General features: G+C 45.5%; 1 protein-coding gene across 2 annotated transcripts; it reads left to right on the top strand.

The window, feature by feature from the left end:
* Positions 1-6,513: 6,513 nt before the first annotated feature.
* Positions 6,514-26,264, top strand: GARIN1B (golgi associated RAB2 interactor 1B). Of its 2 annotated transcripts, none has more exons than XM_064574981.1 (7): positions 6,514-6,777; positions 8,410-8,594; positions 9,690-9,942; positions 12,097-12,218; positions 14,589-14,626; positions 17,554-17,723; positions 18,507-26,264. In XM_064574981.1, the coding sequence occupies exons 1-6, from the start codon at positions 6,529-6,531 to the stop codon at positions 17,721-17,723; spliced, it is 1,017 nt and encodes a 338-aa protein (XP_064431051.1). In that variant the 5' UTR covers positions 6,514-6,528; the 3' UTR covers positions 18,507-26,264. The 2 variants fall into 2 exon arrangements, with proteins under 2 accessions (XP_064431051.1, XP_064431050.1); XM_064574980.1 differs by having other exon boundaries at positions 14,583-14,626.
* Positions 26,265-26,359: the final 95 nt, after the last annotated feature.

Here is a 26,359-nt window from a genome sequence, read left to right as displayed (position 1 = left end):
ATTGTATGAGATGGCTGCTTTTATGAACTATACTTCACAGAGGAGAAAAGTAAAACCCAGAACAGCTTGGCAGGAGCTTCAGGCAGCTCGTGATTCTCAAAGTCCAGAGGGCAGGAGGACAATAGCCTCTGGGCATCTCCTCACAGGCGTCCGTCCCCATCGTGCCCGTGCCTGTCAGCGTCCTCATGGAGACCTTTGGTTGCAGGCTCAGCGCAGCCAAGTTGCTAAGTCAAGGTGCCCGCCAGCCCCAAGAACCCGCTTGCTTTCATACGTCTATGTAGCAGAGCGGATAACTGCCACCAGGTGGCGCCCCACCGCGGCTGGGACCCCAGGGCTGGGGATTGGATCTGCAGCGCCCAACCCCGTGGCGGAGCAGGCTTATCTCAAGCATTTCATTAACTTCACTGTAACACCATTCCATCCCGATTAACTATTTGGGACCCCACTTATCAATTTATAGTGGAGTTTTACTGTTTTCGAGTAGCCAATTCAATACACCTTTACAGGTCTTTTTTTTTTTTTTTTTTTGTAACTACTGCGTTCTGGGTACAAGTTTCTGATTATATTTCATTTCAACCTCTAATAGAGTCATGCACCAGCATTTATATATTGGAACATATATTATTTTATTATAGTTTTTTTTCTTTTATATCTAACTAGGCTAGCATATCGTCTTTAAAAGAATATATATAGGTAAGTTTTAATTGCTGAATGTTATTTCAGAATGGTAAAGGGGAAGTTACAATGTATTAGTCATGAAAAGGGGATTTGGGTGTGACAAGGTTGAGAAGCACTATATTGGAGCTTTGACCTTTTCCTCAACATTGCCCTCCTGACTTTGATGATACTTTGACCACAACATTTAGCCTACTTCACTCTCTCCACTTTTTATTTTTTACCCCACCTCACCCTGAGGCTGCTCCTCGAAGCTGCTTTGCTCTGCTGGTCCCACACTTGCGCCCCAGGACTATCCCAGCCGTGCCATCACCCCCTCCTGAGGCTCTCTCCCGCCCCCTCCCCAGCCCCACAGCCACATCCTGCCAATTCGACCTTCACCCCAACTCACTTCTCATCTCCAGTTTCTTCTGGACTGTCTGTCCAGTGGGGAGGACCTGGGCTATGCTCTCTCCTGGCAGTGTTTAAAATGTCTTCTTCTCTAGTTGGGGGTATATCGTGTTCTCATGGGGTAATCTGTCAATTGAGCCTGAAGATCAGAAAAACAGAGAGCCCAGCTGAGCTTTTCTGCTTCTCCTGAGGTAGTGCTGTGATCGACAGGGGCTTCTCCTCTTGCAGATTTTTCTCTTGTTTTCTCTGAGCTGATTACTCACTCCCTCACGCTGCCTCCCTCCAATTTGGAGGGACAGATAGGAGTAGGTGTGGGTAATTTGTGAGAACACACACAATTTTATTGAATAGCTTTCCTTCTCTGTTATCAGACCATACCCAGATTTTCTGTTCTATTTTTTGGCCATGACTTAACCTCTTGTTAGGTTGCTACTAGTTAGATTTGGGGCATTAAAAAAACTATTAATGTATTTACTGTGGATGTCAGAGGGAGTAATTCTGTCACCTGGCTTCTTTGCAGAGGCTGCTGATTGTATACTGATAGCCTTCATCCTTAATTAATAAATAACAGAAACCCCCAGTTCTAGGTGGGCTCATGGCCATCCAGCTAAAAGCTACATTTCCCAGCTTCCCTTGCACCTGGGTGTGGCCATGTGACTGAATTCCGACCAATGGGATGTGAGCAAAAGTGATTATGCCATTTCTAGGTCATGCCCTTAAAAGGAATGAATGTGCCCTCCTCTCCCCCCTTCCCCTTCTCACTGGCCAGTATGCAAATGTGATGGCAGGAGCTGCAGCAGCCACCTTTAACCCAGAGACAGAGAGTGCCATATTGACAATGGCAGAGATACTCCACCAGCTCAGGACTGCCTATCTTTGGACTACTGTGTAAGAGTGAATCAAAATTCTATTTTAAGTCACTATATTTTGATGTCTTTTGACTACCTAGACTATAAGTAATTCATATAAGCCTCATGCCATTACCTTTACCCAGGAGCCTGAAGTTATTTGCACTTATTTGTGTTTTCTTATTTCAAATTGTATGTTCTGTGTCTTCCTTTTATAAAAAATTAAACTGTTAGCTAGTAGTCTAATTTTTTTCCCAAGAACCAGCTTATGGATTTATTTATCCCAGTGTGCTTAGTATTTTAAGATTATTTTGGCTTCCTTTACACTTGAATGGATGTCATTCAATGTAAATCCCATTTGTGGAATTATTGGGTCATATCCTTTCTCCTCAACATTCTTTCACATCGTTCCATTGTCTCATGCCATCTAAAGTTGCTGAAGTCTGAAAAAAAGTCTCATTTTATTCCTTTGGTAGATTGTCTGCTTCTTCTATCTGGATATTTGTAGTAGGATGCTTTTGTTGTGCCTAAGATTTAGGAACTTCACAAAAGCTATATTGGTCTCAGTGGTTTCTTTACTCAGTTTACCTGGAATAGAGTAAATCTGTTTGTGTGCCAGATTGGGTCTTTTGTTTCAGAAATGGCTTTTTCTTTTATGTGTTTGACTACTTTTTCAATTCCATTTTTTCCCTCTTCATCAGGGACTCTAGCTGTATGTTGGGTCAACATAAATGTCTCCCATAGCTATCATTTTCTTTCCATTCTCTTTGTCTCTTGCCCTTCTTTATTGTACTTTGTGTGATAGTCTCTGACCTGCTAACCATGTCACTGACTCGGCTTGCTGTCATGTCACCTTGTGGCTTCTAATGTGACTGTCAGATACTGAGTGGGTTTTTCTTCTTTTTTTTCCCCTTACCTCATCAGGTCCCCTTTTCATCTTATTTTGGTATCTCTGATTTTGTTTGTTTGCTTGCTTGTTTCATGAGAACTATAAGGTCCCCTGAGAGTACAGAGAGGATTCTTGTCAAGGACTTTATTCTATTTCCTGGGATCATTTTTCTTCAGATATATATTCTTTCCATGTATTTTCCTATGGACATGCTTTGAGAGAGAAGGGTAATATCTTACATAGATCCCATGGTAGCTCTTTACTAAGAAATAGTGACTATTTTAATTTAAAAAAATACCTGAATCCATCAGCCCTTTATTTATTTATTTTTTAAAGATTTTATTTGTCAGAGAGAGTGAGAGAGAGAGAGCACAAGCAAAGGGAGTGGCAAGCAGAGGGAGAAGTAGGCTCCCCACCAAGCAAGGAGCCTGATGTGGGTGGGACTTGATCCCAGGACCCTGGGATCATGACCTGAGTCGAAGGCAGATGCTTAACCAACTGATCCACCCAGGTGTCCCTCCATCAGCTCTTTAGATATAAATTCTATTTCACAGGAAAAATAGTAGCTAGACAAGCAAACTAAACACCACAAGGAAGTAACCAGACAGATCCGGAAGGTGAGATATTCTGTAGGACAACTACCTCAATTGCTTCCACTAGTAAGTGTCCTAAAAAAGGACTGTACTAGATTAAAATAAACTTAAGGGGAATGTGTGGTCCTGGATTGAATACTGATTTGGATAAATCAGTTGTAAGAATAATTGGAGTTAATTGGAGAAATTTTAATATGGCCTAGAAAGTAGGTAAGATGAGACAAGAGAAAAGTATACCAAAATACAAAGTAGAAAGTGTTGGCTAAATAATACAGGTTATAAAAAAGTTATAAACAATTTTTAGAGCATAATCTCTCTCTCTCTCTCTCTCACACACATACACACACACACACGGTTGTTGCAGTGATGTTCTCTGGGAGGTAAGAATATGCTGTTTGTTTTTTAAACTTGTCTCTATTTTCTGATGTTCTACAAGCACATGTCCTGCTTATGTAATAGTTTTTTGTTTTTTTTTTAAATAGTGACACAGATTTAAATGGGACAGATTTGCCATGAAGATAATAAAGCTTATGCTTTAGGGCCCTTTGTTCACATGGAAACTTCCAAGGCCCTAGGAGGGCTTCTGGCAATTTTGTATCACATTTTTGTGGGGATTTTTTATTTGTTATGTTTTAGAAATGTTTTACTGTAGTAAAACAGACATAAAATATACCATTTCAAGCAGACAATTCAGTGGAATGACGTACATTCACACTGTTGTGCACCCATCACCACGCCCCACCTCCAGAACTTTGTCATCTTGCTGAACTAAAACTCCCTATTGCCCCATCCATCCAGTATTTTTATTTTAAGTGTCTCCAAAATTGTGTAAGCTTTAAGCGCCAAAGCACCCTGGTCCAGCCCCAACTGACACTCAGAAATCCTGGTCACTCCTGAGCAAGCTTTGAAATGATATTTTACACTAGTAAGTGATTTTAGCCTCAAACCAAAGTGCTACCAACATTGCCAAGGAGACAAGATCACTGTGGTGGGGAGACAGATGGGGGCAGAGGAGCAAGAGAAGCAGACTCCCCACTGGGCAGGGAGCCCCATGTTGGGCTCCAACCCAGGACCCTGGGATCATGACCTGAGCCGAAGGCAGACACTTAACTTACTGAGCCACCCAGGAGCCTTGTATCAGCAAGTTTTAAGCCTGACTCAGTATGACAGAAAACCCGAATTTATTTCTCTGATACATAAAAGAAGTCTGGAGGTACACAGTCCAGGCAGGACTAGTATGGCAGTTTTATGATCATCAAGGAACTGCAGCCCTTTTATCTTGCCATGCTACTGTCAGTAGAATGCCACTTCATGGCCCAAAGGGGCTGCTCAAGCTCCCACTGTCAAGTCTCTATTCCAGCCAGAAGGAAAAAAATAAGGAGTGAAAAAAGTATGCCCCTTCCTACAATGTTTCCTCACCACAGATGCACGGTGGGCTTACATCTCTGTGGCCACAACATAGTCACATGGCCTTACCTAGCTGTAAGGGAGGCCAGGAAATGTAATTTTTATTCCAGAAAGTTGTGCCCAACTAAAGATCAGACATTCCATCATTAATAAAGAAATGGAGAGCATGGATATTGAGAAAGGCAGCTAAGCATCTGTCAAATAGTTTTTAAAAAGATTCAGTGTGCTAGTTTTTGAGGTTTGATGGGGGCAAGTAGGAAAAGACATTTGACTATTGCTTAGGATTTTGTTTAGAGCCGAAAGCTCATTTCCTCACAATTAACTTTCTAGACGGGGAGCTAAAGCCTCTTTCAATCCCACAGAAGTAGGCTAAACAGGCTTGCACAGAAAACAGGAAACATCATCTTCCCCACCGAAGGGGACTTTTGGATGTCTCAATGGCCAAATACATCCAAACCACATAGCTAGACCAATGAGCTTGACTGTGGTGGGTAAGCTTTAACTTAAACCAGCGTGTTAGCTGCCATCACGTTTGGACTGTGTGTTGCTTCCAGAGAAATGGTAACCTCAGGACGGGGTCTCTTGACCCCCTCCTTAGAGACTATTCCATGGAGGGCATTTGTCCCACGTGATAAACAAAGGAAAACGAGGAACAGGAATGCCACAGTTGCTTTACCAACCACGGAGTGGTTTCCAGTGCTTGAACCGGGCAAACTAGAAGCGGCCAGGTGAGGGGCAGATGGAATCAGATCAGCAGGGCCTTATGACCTTTCAGCTGCCTCTCTGACTTGCTAATGAAATAGAAAAATAAATCTTCATGCTTGTACATCGCATACACTGGTTGTCCAATTGCTTTTCTGAACTGATCACCTTTGATTTTGATAGATAATACATCGTTCAGCAAATTCCGGGATTTTGTCCAAATTAGAATATAATTTCTCCCCGAAGTGGCCTTGAACAGCGGTCAGCCTGCTTCCTTCTTTGTCCTTGACCTAGCCACTGCAGGACTTGGGCTCTTGCTTCTTCTGACTCCAGGATGAGCATGCTGTCACTCTCTGAGAGGGGGAACATTTTGTTGATCTAGCAGAACTGCCCTGTCGCAGCTCTAGTCTTCTCAGCTGGGCACCCTCACAGAGCCAGCCTCTGGGTAAGAAACTAATTACTTGGACTCCTCCTTCAGTTTGACCTCCTAAGGGAAATAGGCCTGCAGAAGTAACCACCCAGGCGTAGCAGAGCATGGAGCAGGGCCCAGCAATTCCTTCCAAAACGGAAAAGGCTCCTGCGGATAAACCGGTGTGTTTTGTGTTCCCGCCTCATACACAGCTCGGAAAGGCTGGGTTTTAAATAGACAACAGCACATACCCCTGCTTGGGGTAGGTTGCATTAAGAGTAAGGGAGGGTTGAAAGGCAGGGAAGAAAATAGCCTCCCAGCAGCCTTCCTTCCTTGCTTCCTGCCTGGCTCACCCCTTTCCCAGCAAGCTCTGGGGGCCCTATGTCCCCAGACAGGGGCTGGGGAATATCAGGGCAGAAACAAGCCCTCTGGAGGCAAAGGGAGGCTCCTCTGCATTTCCCTTTCCTGCAGGCCTGCCCTGGTTTTTTCATGATGTCATCCATTCATCATTGTGAGCTGATTGGCGGTCCCAGGCCTTGGCTAGCTGCCCAGGGCCAGGAGGGAAGAGAGAGATACCAGGGCAAACTTGCAGCAGGCCCCTGAGCATGTGCGGAAATGTTGTCATCAGTTCCACAGAGAAAGACTCGGTGGAAATCAAAGAAGACAGTAAAAGTCACAAGATCTTTTCCAACCTTCCCTTCCCTGAATGCCTGGGAAGAAGTCAGGGGCCTCTTGCCTGTGGATGGGGAGCCAAACCCTGGAGTTGGCCTGGGTGTGGAGGAGGGACTGCTCTGCCAGATGCTTCATTCTCCAGAATTCAACCTATTTCCTGACTCAGTGGTGTTTGAAAGCAACTTTGTCCAGGTACTCGTGGGTCGCTCAGAATGGCACTCCTTGATTCTTCTCAACCTGTTCCCAAGATGTGACCAGGAGAGTCTGTCCCAGAGACTGGAATGGAGTGAGAACTGGGGCAAGGAGAAGTCAGTGGGCCTGGAATGCATCTGACCCTGACCTTGCAGAGCCCCAGACAGGGCTTCTTCTGCAGACACTTGTCATCGTGGGGACAGAGGTCAGGAGTTCTCTGCTCTGAGTAGAGGACTTGGTATCTGAATCCCTCCATGTGCTTCCTTCTCCAGGGTGTCAGCCCAAAGAGGTGAACAAAGAGGCAGTGAAATGGGCTGCCCTTGGAGGGTTTGTAACAGAAATGCTGATTGGTGAAAGAACAGGAGCCGGGCCCCCGAGAGGGACCAGGGCTCAGAGTCTCTGCTTTCATGAGGTGTCACTGTGCAAGTGACCTGCATGCCCTGAATCCCAGTTTCCTCTATTATAAAAGGGGTTGGACCAACCTGGTTGTTCTATGCAAACACAGGAAGCAAAGGCCCAAGTACAACGGGCACTCAGGGCATTTTTTTTTAAAAGACTTATTTATTTATTTGAGAGAGTGCATGTGAGTGCACTGCGCAGAGAGGGAGGGCGGAGGGAGAGGGAGAGAGCAAGAATCTCAAGCAGACTCCCTGCTGAGCACAGATCCCACGACTGGGGGGTTGGGGGCTCCATCCCAGGACCCCAAGATCGTGACCTCAGCCGAAATGAAGAGTCAGCCGCTTAACCGACTGCACCACCCTGGGGCCCCTCTGTGCATTTTTGTTTCCTTGCCTGCCCTTCCTTTCCTCAGGCCAGGTAGAACCCAGAATAAACAGACCTTGGGAGCTGCAAGGGACCTCACAGTTCAGGGAAAGTGCAGGAGATAATAGGGCCCCTCAAAGAATGGCCTAAGGACAAATTTTTCAAAGAAAACCCAGGAAACAGTGTGGGGAAGAGTCACAGAAACGTGACACAGGTCCAGGAACTCCTGGGCTATGGTTCTTGTGGGCGATTGTTGATAGGAGGTAGTGTAAATACTCTTACTGTTGTTCAACCAACATAGGTTTAAAGATTTTATTTATTTATGTATTTATTTGACAGAGAGAGACAGTGAGAGCAGGAACACAAGCAGGGGGAGTGGGAGAGGGAGAAGCAGGCTTCCTCCCGAGGAGGGAGCCCGATGCAGGGCTCGATGCAGGGCTCGATCCCAGGGCTCGATCCCAGGACTCGATCCCAGGACTTGATCCCAGGACTCGATCCCAGGACCCTGGGATCATGACCTGAGCCAAAGGCAGACACTTAACAACTGAGCCACCCAGGCGCCCCACCAACATAGGATTAAACAGTGGGTCTCAACAAGCATTGATTTCGCCTGCCACTGCCAGGGGGCATTTGGCAACCTCTGGAGATATTTTTGATGGTCCCAACTTGGGCGGGGGAAAGGGATTGCTATTGGCGTCTAGTGGGTAGAGACGGAGGCTGCTACTAACCATCCTGCAGACGCCCCCGCCCCCAAACAAAGAATTAGCCAGCCCCAAATGTGAATAGGGCTGAGGTTGAGAGACCCCTCAGCTAGAATACACTGCTGCTTCTGCCAAATGCTCAGGCTGTGCCCATGGGGCTGCTTTGCAGGTCAGAAAGGGCAGGAACTGGATAGACATCTACAAAGCCTCCAACACCATGGCCCTTGGGGTAACCTCCTCCGTGCCCTGCCTGCCCCTTCCCAATATCCTCCTCATGGCTAGTGTCAAATGGCACCAGGGACAGAGCCAGACATGGAACAGACCATCTATGGCCCCAAACATCAAGCTGAAGAGGTAAGCAATACAGATGGGAACAGAGGACGAGTAGGGTGAGGGGTGGACCCAAAGTAGAGGCTGCTTTGTGACTCAACTCAAAGTAGGGAGAAACAGAGAAGTCGCTGGCAGTGACATTATTATTGTAGACAACAGTAGCCCGAGACAGAGGGTGCACTGGAAGCATTAGGCCAAGCTTGGGGGAGGGGGGCAAAGGGAAGTGTTATGCGGTCAGCAATGAGAAGCCAGTCAACATGACTTCTTTCCTTCCTGTTGCTCTCACCCCACTGAATCCATAGCAAATCTCCCTGCCTCGGGCTGAGGGGCAAGGAAGCAGTGAGGTCCAGCCAATGGAGCACTGATTGGGAGACACAGACTCTAGTCTTTGGTATCCAAATGACTCAAATAAGTTTTGAGTCTCAAGCTATTTGCCTCATCTCAGTTTTCCTGGGGTAAAATGAGCGGAACTAAGTCTCACTTAGAACTGTAACATACAGGAAACTCAGACTCCTCTGGGATGAAACAGCCCTTTCTGATGTTTGAATCTCTTCAAGTAATCTGTAGGATATCTCAAGAATCTCTAGAGATTCCCAGAAGTCCAGGTAAACCCTTCATTTCTCCATGTCAGCTTGGTGATAAACCTCACCTTTATGTTCTGGGTGTACCTATAGAAAGTACAGCCCAGTTCCTTGAACTCTAGCCCCCTTGGGAAGAGTAGTGAAAGCACTGGGGTCAATGAACAGACAAGCTGGAAGTTCCCTTTATACTATCAAGAAGGAAACTAAAAACCCCTATGACCCCAGCCTCCTTATTCCAGGGCTATCTCTCTCAAGCAGGATCCCAGGGAACACCAGCATGAGAATCATGGCAGATTTCAGGGCCACACCCCAGACCTACTGAATCTGAGTTGTAGGGGATATCTTGAGGTGTCTGCATTTTAAACAAGCGCCCCAGGTAAATCTGGTCTCCCCAAAGTTTGAGCACCATGGTGCTAAACATTCTCTCTCCTACCCCCAAAAACCTCAGTCCTGTAGGAGACACTCCTCATTTTAACGAAGTCAGGGTTGGATCAGAAGCCATAGGGTTGCCATGGTGTGTCTTCCCTTGTGGCTTTAGGATCCTCCCATTGAAGTTTGTGGAGTTCCAGGTCTGTGACCGGCTTCAGCGCATCCTGCGTTTGAGGACAGTCACCGAGAAGATCTACTACCTAAGGCTCCACCCTGACCATCCTGAGACTGTCTTCCACTTCTGGATCCGACTGGTTCAAATTCTGCATAAGGGCCTGTCCATCACCACCAAGGACCCTAGGATTCTTGTCACTCACTGTCTGGTACCCAAGAACAGCTGCAGCCCCTCGGGAGACTCTAACGTAAGTGGGCACCATTGCCACCTCCAGCAAAGGCCAGAGCTGAACTGTGGAGTTTAGGTGAGCTGGTATGTGAGCACCCTGTGAAGGTGATCCCTGCCTTAGGCCTTTGCTAATCAGCTTTATTGAGGTATAATTTACAACCATAAAACCCAGCCTTTTCAAGTATACAGCTCAACATTCTCAGTAACTGTATAGAGTTGGGCAACCATTACTACCATCCAGTTTTAGAAAACTTCCATCACCCTAAAGATTCCCTTCTGCCCAGTTGCAGTCATTCAAATGTCCCTATTTCCTGCCCTAGGCAGCCTGTGATCTGTGTTCAGTCTCTATAAATTCATATTTCTTAGACATTTCATATAAATGAAATCCTACAATATATAGTCTTTTATGCTTGGCTTCTTTCCCTTAGCATGATGTTTTTCAGGCTCATTTATATTGTAGCATGAGGCCAACTCTGTGGCAGAGTCACAGACTATCCGTATTCCTTTTCATTGCTGAATAGCATTCCATCATATAGATAGACCACATTTTGTTTGTCCATTCACCAGTTGGACATTTGCATTGTTTCCAGTTTTTGACTATCATGAATAATGCTGTTATGAACATTTGTGTACAAGTTTTTGCATAGATGTATGTTTCATTTGTCTTGGGTAGATTCCAAGGAATGTAATGGCTGGGTCATGGAATAAGTTTCGATTTAACTTTCATTTAAAAAAAATTTTTTTAAGGTTTTATTTATGTATTTGACAGAGAGAGAGCACACAAGCAGGGAGAGCAGCAGGCAGAGGGAGAGGGAGAAGCAGGCTTCCCGCCGAGCAGGGAACCTGATGCAGGGCTCGATCCCAGGACCCCGGGATCATGACTTGAGCCGAAGGCAGATGCTTAACCGACTGAACCACCCAGGCGCCCCTAGATTTAACTTTTAAAGAAACTGACAAACTATTTTTCAAAGTGGCTTACCATTTTACCTTCCCATCAGCAATGCATGAGGGTTTCAGTTTCTCTATATCCTCACCAACCTTGTGTTTCTGCAATAAAAATTCCACCTGGTCATGGTATATATAATCCTTTCTATATGTTCCTGGATTCAGTTTGCTAGCATTTTGTTAAAGATTTTTGCATCTATGTTCATTAGTGATATTGGTCTGTAGTTTTCTTCAGAAATCTTTGTGATACCCTGACTTTGGTCTTGGAGTAGTACTAGCCTCATTGACTGATTTAGGAAGTGTTCTTTCCTCCTCTGTTTTCTGAGTTTTTGAAGAATTGGTATTATCATTAAGTATTTGATAGAATTCACCTGGGCATTTTTGCCCCAGGCCTTAAGATGTGACATCAGATCAATTTGAGCTGCAACATAAACTCCATGAAGGCAAAGGGTTTTTCCCCATCTTCTTAGCTGTTATATCCCTAGTGCCTGGTACAATGCTGACATTCAATAAATAATGAATGAATGCATGAATGACTATGAGCAGCATGCACGGCTAGAGTACCTATGGGGGTATCACAGGCAACAGGAAAGAAAGCAATTTTACCCAAGTGTGAAAAGCAGCTCAACATAGGATTTTTCTTAGAGAGATTAATTTTTTAAAAGATATTATTTACTTATTTGAGAGAGAGAGAGAGCTCCAGCATAAGGGGCAGAGGGAGAGGGAGCCGACTCCCCACCGAGCAGGGAACCCAAGGCGGGGCTTGATCCCAGGACCCTGAGATCATAACCTGAGCTGAAGGTAGACGCTTAACACTGAGCCACCCAGGCGCCCAGATAAATTATTTTTTTAAGTATCTATTAAATTCCTACAACAGATATTTGATCCCCCTACCCTGAAATATAAAACCAAGTAGCAGAAGCTTTATTAAAGTTTATAGGAATAGGCTATTCAGGAACGTGTGAAGGTACGTTAATAAGAATAGATTATCTACTAAATTATGTCTAAAGTTTTCAATGACAGTATTATCTTTAAGGCACTAAAGGATATTTATAACAATACAGGCGGTATGATCAGAGATGGCCTCAGAATGGCCTCTCCGAGCAGCTGACCCATCAGCCCAGAGGAACAGCTCGAGTTTCAACACTTTCAGGTCTGGACCGTGATTAGGAAAATGCAGAGACCCTAAGGCCTTAACCACCTGGCTTTGCTTTTTCCCTCCATCTAGTCAGTAGAGAAGAAACCCCAAGCCTCCCAGCCCAGCGAGAGCCTCATGCAGCTGATGGCCAAGGGGGAGAGTGAGGCGCTCTCTCAGATTTTTGCCGACCTGCGCCAGCACAATGAGTTCAGGTACATGCCTTAAATCAGGCCAGCCTGACATCCCTGCTGCAGCCCAGATGGCCTGGGCTGTAAGATCTAGAAACCAAGTCACTTGGAAAAGGAGCAGAAGGAGGAGCATGAAATACTTGCTACCACTCAGGATCCAGGTTTTATCCTCGACTCAGAGTAACCTTTCACCAGTTCTCTTTGCCTTAGTCTCCTCCACAAAGCAAGCATGGTAGGCTCGACTCCAGAGGAATGTTGTACAAAATAAGAAGTAACTCGTCAATAATAAGAATAAGATAATAGCACAGGTGGGAAAGGAAAACCCAATTTCTAATCCTGTTCCTAGTTCTTACGGAGAAATAACTAAAACATTGTCTACTCATTGAGTTCATTTACCCATTCACCTGGCCTCTGCTTGGACTTCAGGGAGCTTCTGTGGTTGCTTTCTAAATGTATAATCCATTCTGGAAAGCTCCATTGTACAGGCTCATCTTCTCCATGCCTGAGGAAATGTCCTTGTATGTGCAGCTGCCTTAGGGTTGACAGGCATTGAGAGCAGTTAGACCACAGGGCACCACGACCAGAGCGCAAAGGTAATGTGGGAATCGGGGTCTGGCAATCTTGATCTGTGGTTTAAAAGGAAAGGGAGGACAGAAGTAAGTTAGTAAATGTCACCAGAAGAGAAAAACTAGGTGTTAGAAAGAAGAAGGTTTTTGTCACAATAGGGACCAGCAACGCAGAGACAGAACCAAAAAAAAAAAAAAAAAAAGAAAAAGAAAGAAAGGCTTTCCCCCAGTGTTGGTAGTAAGCCAGCAGAGTTGGAGGGGGCAAGCTCACACAGTCCTGGGCCCAAGTCACTGCTCTGACTGTGAGCCTTCAGGCACATTGCTTTACTTTTCTGGCCCTAAGTGTTCAGATCTGCAAAATGGAAATTATGGTAGTGCTGACCTCATCCAGATCTTGTAAGATTAAATGAGCTCATACACAGCAGTACTTGGCATGCTCCTCAGCAGATTTAGGAAGGCAGACGTAAGGAAATCCTCAATAAATATTAACTCGTATTATTAACTCAAGCGTGGGCTGGAAATAGAAAAGTAGTCACACAAGAAAAAGACTTGTTAGTTGCCCATGGCCTAAGAATTTACACGGGAGGTTGTCACTCTGTATACATATCAGAGACTTAACTACAGAGTATAGTTAAGTAATTTCTGGGTAAGATGTCAATATTACTGAGCTGGAGACCCCTGGACTCTAATAGAGCAAGATATATTGAAGCAACTTATTGACCGTCTCAAAATCTGAAATCACGGATTTTTCTTTTTTTATTACTGTTTGAAGGATAGCTTCTGTTTATATTCATGGCCACCATTCAGTCACCTGGCCACCCCCAGCTACAAGGGAGCTGGGAAATGCATTCATCATTGTTCATAGCCATGTGCCTCACACAAAATTAGATGTTCTGCCCCTGAGGAAGGAGAGAAGGAGACTGGGGGCCTGTGGCAATCTCTGGCACAGGCAGCTTTTAATATTTCTGGAAGGTCAGAGGAGACTAAGACCAGAAGAGAATAGGCTCTAACCAGATGAAGGGTGAAGAAAGCTGTAGAGGTTGAGGGATCAAAGGAGGCTTCATCCTGAGGAAGAGACTTGGTGAGTTTAGAAAAAGGGAGGAAAGACCAGTGGGGAAATGGTGGTGGTGGGAGGATGGAAGTAGAAGTGGGCAGGGCCGAGCCAGGGCCTGGGAAGCGTGGGCATGAATTAAGACCTTAGTGGAGTGGGAGCCTTAGTTGATTTGAAGGGAGGGAGCCTAGGTGTGAAGAGGCCAGCCGGTAAGCTGGGGCAACCTAATTGGGGCTGTCGTGTCCCAGATGGATCGGAGGGCTGTGAGAAATAGGGGATAATGAATTTTTGCTTCACTGTTCTCTCAGTAATTGCTTTGGACAGACATTGGGTTTCTTCTCTTTAATTTCCTAGAACGAAGCCCTGAGTGATGGTTTCTCTCCTCATTCAGGCAGGTTCTAGTCTGTTTGCAATTATGTCAGTTTTTGCACATTGGCAACAACCAGCAACTTACAGCAAATACAATAAAAGGCTGAGACAAAGGACCAAACAGATGCAGTCGCACCCACTCTTCCTCAGCAAAAGCGGCAGCATGGGCTCAGCTCCCCACCCCGCCCCCCTCCCCACTTCCCCTTCCTGAGTTTTTTTCTGGTACTTTATTATGCAGCACACCCACCCGGTGTCGCCACGGTGGCCTTTTTCATATTTATATCTGCCTCTAAAGCTTTTGCATGAAGAAAAATATAACTGGAAAGAAGATTTGAAATGAGAATTTCATGCTCTGTTCTTTTCCTTTTGACCTTCATTTCCTTGATCCTGAAATGGCTGGAGTTCCAGGAGCAACAAAAAGACACAGACCAAAAGGGACAGCTCAGGTAATGGAGGGCACAGGGCACCCATGTCTCGGAGAACTTTCTGCTCCACACATGTAGGAATAAGTCCCCCCACCAGCTCCCCATCCCAGCTTTCCCGGATCTCTGTTGTCTTTCCTTATCTTAGTTTGAGTTCCTCTAGGCTCTTTGGCCACCATACTCAATCTGGCAGCAAGTCTTACCAATTTCTTTCTTTGAAATGTTTCTTGTATTCTTTCCTTCAGTTCTACTCCTGCAGATTCTACACTAACCACCTTATCACTGCATGCCTGGCCTGTACAGTAATCTTCTCTAGTTTATTCATTCATTTACTCATTCCAAAACATGCGGTGAGCACTTGGTAAGTGCCCAACACTGTTGAAGGCTTTGGAGTCACAATGAAGAAGGACACAGTACCCCTGTGAAAGGGTTTATAATTTGATGGAGTCAGATGGGTAGATTCTGAAATCTCAAAACCTCTCTTTCTAGGCAACATTCAGAACTCATGCCTGGGGTCCCTCAGGAGCATAGAGACAGGGGTCCCTCACTCCCCCCAGGAGGCTGTTTGGGAAGGCCCGGGGTCTGAGCTGAGGCATAGAGGATGAGTGCAGGCGGGGCTGACTGAAGCAGAGAAGGCAAGGCATTCTTTTTTTTTTTTTTTTTAAAGATTTTATTTATTTATTTGAGACAGAGAGAATGAGAGAGAGCACATGAGAGGGGGGAGGGTCAGAGGCAGAAGCAGGCTCCCTGCCGAGCAGGGAGCCTGATGCGGAACTCGATCCAGGGACTCCAGGATCATGACCTGAGCCGAAGGCAGTCGCTTAACCAACTGAGCCACCCAGGCGCCCCAAGGCAAGGCATTCTAAAAAGAGGCAGAGTCTGGGTGAAAGAGCATGACACATTCTGGAAAGAGCAGCCGGTTCCCTACTTATTGCCAGGTTCTAGTTTACCCCAAATCCACTCATTTTGGCATGCAGGACCCGAACAGTTTCTCCCCCTCAAATAGACGCCCCTTGCCTCATCTTCTTCTCCAACCCAAATCTGCTCTAGTCAAGTATTCGCTATCCTTCCCTGTGCCTTATTCATTCCCTCTGTTCCCTTCCCCCTGATGCCCCACCCTCAATCCTACCCATCCTTGATCATAACCTCTATGACATTATTCCCTACTTGTTTCATAGGCTTAAGTCTTATTTCTTCTGCCAATACTCATTCTTTTCATGCCTCTGAATTATCTGCAGTGGCTAGCACAGGGCTAGGAACCCAATGGGAGTTCAGTAAATATCCGTGTGCCACACCACTAATAAATTATTCCTCCAAATTGGTTCAGGAGGCAACCAGAATATCGTGTTATATTTAGGAATTTAGAGGAATGTGTAGATCGCAGAGAAGCTCTCGACTTTCATCCAAACCAGGGATTCCAACCCAAACGTCTGCAGGTGGTATGAATGGGTAGAGAGTCTAGGTGTCATGTAAGAAATGGTTGACTTTTCTCTCAACTCCATTGTAAGTTAAACACCAGCTAGGCTGACACTTGGTTTCAGCACTGAGGAGGCAGTAGGAGGTGGTAGGGACGGTGGCGATGAGAAAGTGAAGGTTTCCATGAAGCCTTCAATTGTCACCATGCTGGAACACAGGCCTGGTGTTGCCAGATACTCTGATTTCTCAACAAAAGCCACAAATCTAGATTTTTATGTGACCTATCCCCTGCCCCATAAACACTAACACACAGTCTAGGCTGACACTTAGTGGGCAAACAAAACATATCTGCAGGCCAAATTCAGGCTGGAGGCTGCCAGGTCATTCAGCCCCTGTTCTAAATGGTGAGTAGAGCTGATGCTGGCCCACGTTTTCCCAAGCCTGAGAATGTGTTCTCATGTCATGTGACTGATAATACAATGATGATGCATTGTTTTCACACATACATTCAATCACATACACACTCAAAACACCCCATGAGATTATGGTTGAAGAAGACAGAGAATAAGTCACATTTACTTCTAGGACTTGAGAGAACAGTTGGAATTTCAGAGTCACAAGGTATGTGGTGTTCTGACAACTACCACGCCCAAGCTGTCTTGAGGCTGATTTCAGTGAATTGTCCTAGAATGTTCTCAGGACCCTTCACTCTCCTTGTACCTGAAGGAACCTCTTTTTCCTCTTTGGTCCAGATAGTGTACCCTTTGAGTTTGGGAGGACAGTTATACCCCAGCCTCTGGGAACTTCTGGATGAAAAGAAAGAGAGAGCTACATTGGGAAAAACCAGGGTCCCAAGGCTTACCTGTGTGGCTGAACTTTTCAACTCCCCCATCAGTGGGTAGTGTGGCCCTACTTCAGTGCTTCCCAAACTATAATGTGCAAGCAGTCCCCTGGGGATCTTGTTAAAATGCAGATTTTGACTCAGTAGGTCTGGATGGACCCAAGACTGTGCATTTCTAACATGCTCCCAGGTGATGCCAAAGCTGTTGGGCTGCAAGCCACCCTTTGAGTAGCTGAAGCCAAGTGGACTAAGAACAGGCTCTGGCTTAAGGCCATCTGGGTTCACGGCCATTGCCAGTTCAGCTAGCTGAATCTCTTCGGGAAATTCACTCAGTGATCCTCTCCAAGCATGTTAGTTCCCTCCTTTTACTGGCACTGCCTTGTTCAAAGGATATAATAGTTAAAACATGGGCTCTATTGCCTAACTGCCTGGCTTTGAATTCTGGCTCTGACTCCTCATTATGTGACCACAGGTAAGTGACTTAACCTCGCTGGGCCTCAGAATCCTAGTAAAATGGGAACTACAGCAGCACTGACCTCTCGGGCTCCTTGTGAGAATTAAAAGAGCATTAAGGTGTGTGGTTGTTTGGAACCGTGCCTGGCTCATAGAAAGCACCCCACAAGTGTTGGCCATAACCTGTGAGACTGCTCTGTGAATTAAAGTTACAAACGAATGCATTCCCTTTATGACCTAGAGAAAGATACTCACAGTGAAGACGGCATCCCTTGCACCCGCGACCTCAGTTGGAGAGATTCGCTCACTTATGGAGAGTGGGAAAGAGAGAACCCCTCTGGGCCACAGCCCCTTTCACTCCTCAGCACCCTGGCAGCCTCCACGGGACCACAGCTGGCCCCACTCATATAGGTACTGTGATGGGAATAATCTGATCGCCTTCATGGGACAGCCCTGGAGTTCCATCTCAGGCTTGGGTTCAGGTCCTAGGGGCCTGGGGGTGATTCCAGGAGGCTGTGAGTGGGAGTGGGGGGTGCCAGCCAAAGCCACCTCAATTCTCTTTGTTCCTGCTCTGTTCTTCTCTACCTCCAACTGGGTTGAGTGACACCCTAAATGTGGCAGCTCCAGAGCCCCTAGAGGCTCCTAGGACCTCTTGCCAGGGGCCCTGACAGGACAGAGACCCGGACAACACTGTTGTGGCTAGACCTGCTTCCTCCCTGCTGTGTGGGCGGGGCTGCCTCCTCAGCCGAGTGCCTCTGGACTCTTCCTTTGAGGGAGTGGGAAGCTGGCTTTCCCTTTTCCTTTCCAGAGCTCTTGGGGAGCCCCAATCTTCTGTTGCAGAGAGTGAGAAGGAACTAGGCCAGAAAGGGTCGGGTGGGGATGATCCTTCTCTGGAGCCCAGCCCTTATCTTTCCATGTGCCACAGGCTCATCCACCCATCCATATATTCATTTAGCAAATATGCATTGAGTACTTCCTATGTGCCTCTGCCTGACCAGAGAGAGATCCCTAAAGAAGGTAGGAGTGGTTTGTGTTTTCTCAAGTCAAATAATATTAATAAACCACTAACTCTGACAAGACACCTGTTATTAATAGTTGACAATTAAAAAATTACCTTAAGTACCTATGTGTCCACAGAAGAGCTTTTTAGGCAAGCTATGTCTTATTGGACATTCTTCTCTCCTACATTAACAGGAAATTCTATTTGAACCACCTTTTCGCACTGGGGAGAATCTATGCAGCCCTCGCCAACGCCACTCTGCAGCATTCAGCTTTCTGAGGGACTCTGTCTGGATGTAGGGGAGGAGAAAGCTACGACTAAGGAAAAACTAGACTCATCTCACGCTGATAGCATAGCCTTTCCCTGGAGAGCCACCTGGGAGCATGGCTCCGGGTAAGAGCATTATTCCAGCATCATTCCAGTACGTAACTCCGGGTCCGTGCCACTACCCATCACACCTTGCCTCTGTTACCACCACCAGGGCAGGCACAAGAAGATGTGCTCTCAGAAGGGCCACGGACAAGAGATGGAGAGAAGGAAGGAAAGGGAGGCAGGACCAGAGGAGAGGGGGACAAGAAACAAAATGGCGGTGAAGAGCAAGGGGAGGGAGAAAGAGAAGAAGGGAGATCTCACAGAGAGGTGGTAAGAAAACAGAAGGGACCTGAATGAGAAGCTGAAAAGGACAAGAGAAGACATACACCACTGAGAGATGCCTCACGAAGCTTCTATTTATCTAATTTAAAACTTGAAAGTAAGGCCATATACCCAAACAAATGTGTTTTCTTCTCTGTGCCAATTATTCTGGATAACTGTGAGGGGCTAAAAACTAATTCCAGCCAAGGGCCTCTTCTGAAGTTTCATTTTTCCCCCCAGTTTGTTGTTGTTGTTGTTTGTTCCTCTTTTGATTCAAGCTTTGTGCCTTCTTCCTTAGCACATTCCCTAACTTGGACTTGCTAGCCTGGCCCTGGTATTTCAAATGAAGGTTTGGGTTTGAGGCTGCAGAAAGGTTCCTGCAGGAGGCAGTGTTAGGACAAGGTGTGTGAAGGAGGGGGACTTTCTCTTTTGTGGTCCAACTTCTTCAGTTGGCTGTTGTCTCAGTCCTACGGACACTGGCTCAATTTCCTTTGCGTATGACACCCCCTTTTTTATTTTTTTTAATTTTATTATGTTATGTTAGTCACCATACAATACGTCATTGGTTTTTGATGTGGTGATCCACAATCCATTGTTTTCATATAACACCCAGTGCTCCATGCAGTACGTGCCCTCCTTAATACCCATCACCGGGGGCGCCTGGGTGGCTCAGTTGGTTAAGCAACTGCCTTCGGCTCAGGTCATGATCCCGGAGTCCTGGGATCGAGTCCTGCATCGGGCTCCCGGCTCGGCGGGGAGTCTGCTTCTCCCTCTGACCCTATCCCCTCTCATGTGTTCTCTCTCTCTCTCTCTCTCTCAAATAAATAAATAAATAAAATCTTAAAAAAAAAAAAATACCCATCACCGGGCTAACCAATCCCCCCTCCCCCCTCCCCTCTAAAACCCTGTTTGTTTCTCAGAGTCCATAGTCTCTCATGGTTCATCTCTCCCTCCAATTCCCCGCCCCCCCCATTTTTCCCTTCCTTCTCCTAATGTCCTCCATGCTATTCCTTTCACAAATAAGTGAAACCATATGATAATTGACTTTCTCTGCTTATTTCACTTAGCATAATCTCCTCCAGTCCCATCTATGTTGATGTAAAAGTTCGGTATTCATCCTTTCTGATGGCTGAGTAATATTCCATTGTATATATGGACCACGTCTTCTTTATCCCTCATCTGTTGAAGGGCATCTCGGCTCTTTCCACAGTTTGGCTATTGCGGACATTGCTGCTATGAACATTGGGGTGCATAGGGCCCTTCTTTTCACTACATCTGTGTCTTTGGGGTAAATACCCAGGAGTGCAATTGCTGGGTCATAGGGTAGCTCTATTTTTAAAATTTGAGGAACCTCCACACTGTTTTCCAAAGTGGCTGTACCAACTTGCATTCCCACCAACAGTGTAAGAGGGTTCCCCTTTCTCCACAACCTCTCCAATATTTGTTGTTTCTTTCCCTGTCCATTTTTTGCCATTCTAACTGGTGTAAGGTGGTATCTCAATGTGGTTTTGATTTGGATTTCCCTGATGGCTAATGATGAACATTTTTTCATGTGTCTGTTAGCCATTTGTACGTCTTCTTCAGAGAAGTGTCTTTTCGTATCTTCTGCCCACTTTTTGACTTGATTATTTGGTTTTTGGGTGTTGAGTTTGAGAAGTTCTTTATAGATCTTGGATACCAGCCCTTTATCTGTAGTGTCATTTGCAAATATCTTCTCCCATTCTGTGGGTTGCCTCTTTGTTTTGTTGACTGTTTCCTTTGCTGTGCAGAAGCTTTTTATCTTGATGAAGTCCCAAAAGTTCATTTTTGCTTTTGTTTCACTAGCTTTTGGAGATGTATCTTGAAAGAAGTTGCTGTGGGCGATGTCAAAGAGGTTACTGCTTATGTTCTCCTCTAGGATGGATTCCTGTCTCACATTGAGGTCTTTCATCCACTTTGAGTTTATCTTTGTGAATGGTGTTAGAGAATGGTCGAGTTTCATTCTTCTGCATGTGGCTGTCCAATTTTCCCAGCACCATTTATTGAAGAGACTGTCTTTTTTCCATTGCATGTTTTTTCCTGCTTTGACACCCCCTTTAAATGTTGCCATACCTTGTAAGTGCTTGTGAAACCAGCGATTCCACAGAAAGGAGGTATAGCCTCAAAACATAGGTAAGTCAGAGGTTCCAGGCTCAAAGTAAAAGTAAAATCAGAGGTTTGCAAGTTATAGATCAAAGGAGTCACCAAGGAATGAATGTCTGTTACCATGGCCAGTGGACTGGCCACTTTGTTTAAAATGCACAATATTTCACATTCAGTAAAAAATAGACTATGAGCATTTCAACCAACTTTCCAATTGGAAAGCTTTTTTAGAGGTCTTGCTCTAATTTAAGATATCCTATGAGGGTCTTTTCTTTCGCTGGGGTAATTGAAAAGGTTGGAGGGCTAAAAAGTAAGCTCCTGGATCACCATCACTCTTTCCAAGGATGAGTTTTGTTGGTGATTTCAATATCCACGTAGGTGACCCCTCCCATACGCGGGTCGCTGTTCCTTGAGCTGCTGCAGCCCAGTAATCCTGCCCACTACCCTCATCAGCCACTAACTCCTGCGATTTTATCCTAGAGTTTGTCGTTAATAACTGTAGCCCACCCCATTACTTCCACTCTCCATCTCTACCACCGCCTGTCTTTCCCTGAGTCCAGTAATCCTTCCACCCGCTAATCCCACAATCTATTGCTCCTTCTGGGTTTTCACTGTCCCTCACTCCCCTCACATCCTCATTTCCTTCCCCTCAGCCTAGATTCCATGATCAGTCATTACTATTACCATTCCCTTGCATGCACCCTCAACACTTTTGTGTCTCTTCCACTTGATTCTGTTTACTTGGCTAAGTCCAGTTGTCCACCAACTCCATGCCTGCATCATGCTGCTAAATTTGCCTGGAGAAAACCGTGTGATATACTAACCAGTGTTACCTCAAAGTCATAATCTCAAATCTCAGGAGGGTCCTCAGTGTTGCCTGGAGATCACACTATGCTTCCCTCATCTGTTCTCTCTGCTGAATGGCTACTTCACACCTTCTCTCCCCTCAAACCCCCAGTGCCTCCTGATGACCCAGCTTCCTTTTTCTCTGAGAACATCATAGCAATTGAAAGAGAACTCCAAGCTCTCTCCACCATGTCCACCACTTACCTGGAATTAGACCCATAGATCTAGTTTCTCTCCTTGTTACTATGGAAGAACTGTCTCAGTTCTAAGCAACGTCCAACTCTTCCCCTTTTGTACTAGATCCCATCCCATCTCCTCTACTCAAGGACATTGCTCTAGCAATTCTCCCTTTTTCCTACATCAATTTTATGCTCACTCCTAGATCCTCCCCATCAGCAACAAACTGATATTTCTCCTAAACATATTGTTATTTCTTCCACTTAAAAATAGAAGAAAATAAAACAAAACCTCCCTTGGCCCTGCTACCCCACTGCTCCAGTTTTCTCCACCCCTTTAAAGAAAACTCCTTGAAAGGGTTTCCAATTTCTTGCTTCCTATTCTCTCCTGAACCCCTCTGGTAGGTTTTGGCATCCACTACCTCACCAAACCTGATCCCCACATTGCTAAAGCCAATGGCTAATCAGTCCTCCTCTCTCTGTTACCAGCGTGGGACATAAGTAACTACTCCTTTCTCCTTGAAATGCTTTCTTCACTTGGCTTCTAGAACACTACGCTCTCTTGGCTTTCCTCATTCACTGACTTTTCTTCTCAGTTTCCTTTGCTGATTCATTCTCATCAATACCCTCTACCATCTCCAAATCAAAACTCATGGCTGCATATCACACATAAACCAATTATTCCCAAATTTATATCTCTAGTCCAGAACACTGTGAACTCCACAGACACCTATCCAACTGCCTACTGGACATTTCTATTTGAATATCTAATAGGCATCTCAACATGTCCAAAACTAACCTTTCAATATTATCCCTCAAGACTTGCCCCTCCCAAGGTCTTCTCTATCCTAGTCAATGGCAGCTCCATTTTTCTACTTTCTCAAAACTTTGAAGTCATCCTTGACTCCTCTCTTTCTCCCCACCCCATCGCCAACCCATCAGGAAATCCTTTTAAACTACTTTCAAAATATATGCAGGATCTGACACATCTCAACCCCCCTGGACCAAGCCATCCTCATCATTGTCATCACCTGGATTGTTGCAAAACCTCCTAAAGGGGTGGCTTTTTTCTAATCTCACCCTCTTCGGTCACATGTAACCCTTTAAAAATCTTAGATCATGTCACTTTTCCACTCAAAACCCTCCAATGTCTTCCCATCTGTATTAGTTCAGGTAATGCTAGCTCTGAAAGAGATAAATCCCAATATATCAGTGGCATAAAATAACCAGTAGAAATTCATTTCTCACTCAGAAAAAGTCCAAAAAAGGTGTTCCTGTTCAGTGAGAGTTTTTTTTAACAAGAACCTGGGCTCCTTCCATCTCGTGATATGCCATCTGCACTACATGGCTTCTAGGGTTGCCAGAGAAAGAGAGAGAGCTTGGAGAATGGCCCATGGCAGGTTGGTAAGGCAAGTACTGGAAGCGGTAGACATCATTTCTGCTCCTTTTCCTTTGGCCAGAGCTCAGTTACCCGTCCACACTGTAGTCTAGCTGTGTCCATAAAGGGAAGAGGAAACAGTCTGGTAAATAGCCAGTCTCTTCCATGCCTTCTCAGGCATAATAAAAGGGAAAGTCCTTACAATAGCGTAAAGGCCCTACATGGTGTCCCTCTGCTCCTCGCCCACCTCTCTGCTCCCTCCTCTCCGACCTCATTTTCTCTACTCTCCTCAATTACCACAGCCTAGCCACACTGGTTCCCTGCTGCTTCTCAAACACTCCAAGCATGCTTCAGGTCAGGGCCTGCCTTCTTGCTGTTCCCTTTTCCTGGAATGTTCTTCACCACCTTCAGATGTTCACTTACATGTTCATCCTCTTTATGAGCCTTCCCTGGCCACTCTTTCTAAGATTGCAACACCACTTTGGATAGTCCCAGCACTCTGTTCTCTCCTTCTCTGCCTTATTCTATTCCTTGGTACCTATCATTACCTCCCATTCTCTATGTTTTGCTTTTTTATCTGGATTATTGGCTTCATACCAGAATATAAGCACCATGAGAGTTTGGTCCATTTTGTTTATTGCTGTATCCCCAGTGCCTAGAATGGCATCTGGCACATGGGAAGCAATATGTTTATTTGTGGAGTAAGTGTTCAGCAGCACCAGATGGGCAGAGTAGGGAATGCTTGAAGAACATCAGCCTTCAGAGGTTGACATCATACTTGCCATAAACAGTACTTCAGTACTTCTCTGAGAGACAGAATCGAGGACTCATGGGCTTTTAGGGGCAGCTAAGGTGACATTTCTTATGTGAGTCACCCTTCAAGTCCTCTTCCTCCTCCACCTCCTTTCTAACTCAGGGCTCCCTTGAGGCTTAATGTGCTTTTCTCTCCTCAGCTCATTTGTTCTCATGGCTCCCTCAGCTGCCTCCTGGCCAATGATCCTTCTAAGTATCTCCTCCAGCCTATTGATTCTTTTTATTTTTATTTGTTTAAAGACTTATTTATTTGAAAGAGAGAGAAAACGGGGCGCCTGGGTGGCTCAGTTGGTTAAGCGACTGCCTTCAGCTCAGGTCATGATCCTGGAGTCCCGGGATCGAGTCCCGCATCGGGCTCCCTGCTCGGCAGGGAGTCTGCTTCTCCCTCTGACCCTCCCCCCTCTCATGTGCTCTCTCTCATTCTCTCTGTCTCAAATAAATAAATAAAATCTTAAAAAAAAAAGAGAGAGAGAGAGAAAGAACGTACGAGCGTTCTTTGGAGTGGCAGAGGGAGAGGGAGAAGTAGACTCCCCGCTGAGCAAGAAGCCCCACGCTGGGCTTGATCCCAGGACCCTGAGATCATCACCTGAGCCGAAGGCAGACACTTAACCAACTGAGCCACCCAGGCACCTCTATTGACTCTTCTTAGATATTCTGCCGTCATCTTAGACTTTCCATGTCTTGAACTCATTTCCCTTTTCTTACACCCATTTAGTTCATTCTCCCAGTTTATTATGATTAAAATTTTAAATTTTTGACTGCTCCTTTATTTCTTTCATCTAAGCAGTCACTGAGTCGAGGACTTGTTATTTCCACTTTAAAAATTTCTCTTGTATATGAGAGGTTTTTTTTCCCCCAAGGCCAAGCCCTATCCACAGGGAATCTCAGGGTTGGAGGGCCCCATCTCTGGCAGAGTCCCACTACCTTATCCAGCTTCCTCTAGGACACTTTCGAGATGGGTGGCTCTCCCGCTGGACTGCAGTTCCTTGAGGGCAGGGACCTGTCCTATTCATTGTGGGTTTACCAGCACCTGGCACAGTGCTTGACTTCAAGGAGGCATTTCTCCTGATGCAGCCTATTCTATAGTTAATCCCTATTAGGAGATGTTCCTCCTAGAAAGAACCACTTTCCACTTTCAATCTCATTCTACCTCCCACATAGGCACAAGTTTAGAAACCTTCAGAAGACCCACAATTCCCACTGCCTTCAGCTCAGGCTCCTCAGATTAAGACTTTGTATTACTTAGAGAAACTTATACATGTGCTTTCTCTTCATGCCCCCCCCCCTTTTACCTCCCTCATCCCCTGCCTGACCTAAGAATTTATCTCCCCCCTCTGTCCCCCACTTGCTCTTGTTTCTGTTACTGCTGTTGCTGAATAGTTGCATTCAGGAATTCCTTAGTCCAGTTTGAGTTGCACCTTCTTAGGAGGAAGACCTCTCTGGTTAGCACCAAGGGTCACTGTCATTCCTAAAGCATTCGTTGTCAATCTTTCACCTTGTCAATTAAAAGCACGTTAACTTGCTTTGTATTTAAAGCTTTCATCAGTATACTGCCTGTTTCAATTCGATGTTAAAGTATGAGGCTTTATGTGCTAAGAACATAGTAGGTTTATGTTCCATTGGTGTTCTAACATGGTAGTCCTCATTCAATGTTTGCTTGAATTTCATGACATGAAATTGAATGAGTAAGTGAAAAATTTCCTCTATTCCTCTTAACTCAGGAACATGCAATGGGCTCACCCATTCAGTTCACTTCACTTAACATTATTGAGCATTTACTCTGAATTGGGCAGCAAGGTCAGAGCTGTATATAAAAAGATGAATAAGGCAGGGGCGCTTGGGTGGCTCAGTCAAGTATCTGCCTTCGGCTCAGGTCATGATCCCAGAGCCCTGGGATCGAGCCCCACATCGGGCTCCCTGCTCAGCAGTGAGTCTGTTTCTTCCTCTCCCTCTGCCCCTCTGCCTGCTTGTGTTCGCTCTCTCAAATAAATAAAATCTTTAAAAAAAAAAAAATGAATATGGCAGATCTTTACCCTGGAGCTTAGCCTAGAGGAGGACATGTGGATAAAAAGCTTTTTAT

Source organism: Mirounga angustirostris, unplaced genomic scaffold, assembly GCF_029215605.1.
Source record: "Mirounga angustirostris isolate CCGP_5_RB_7025 unplaced genomic scaffold, mMirAng1.0.hap1 SCAF_12, whole genome shotgun sequence".
In the NCBI taxonomy this organism is placed as follows: Eukaryota; Metazoa; Chordata; class Mammalia; order Carnivora; family Phocidae; genus Mirounga; species Mirounga angustirostris.
Note: the sequence above shows the minus strand (reverse complement) of the source record. Positions and strands in the feature narration are given on the sequence as shown.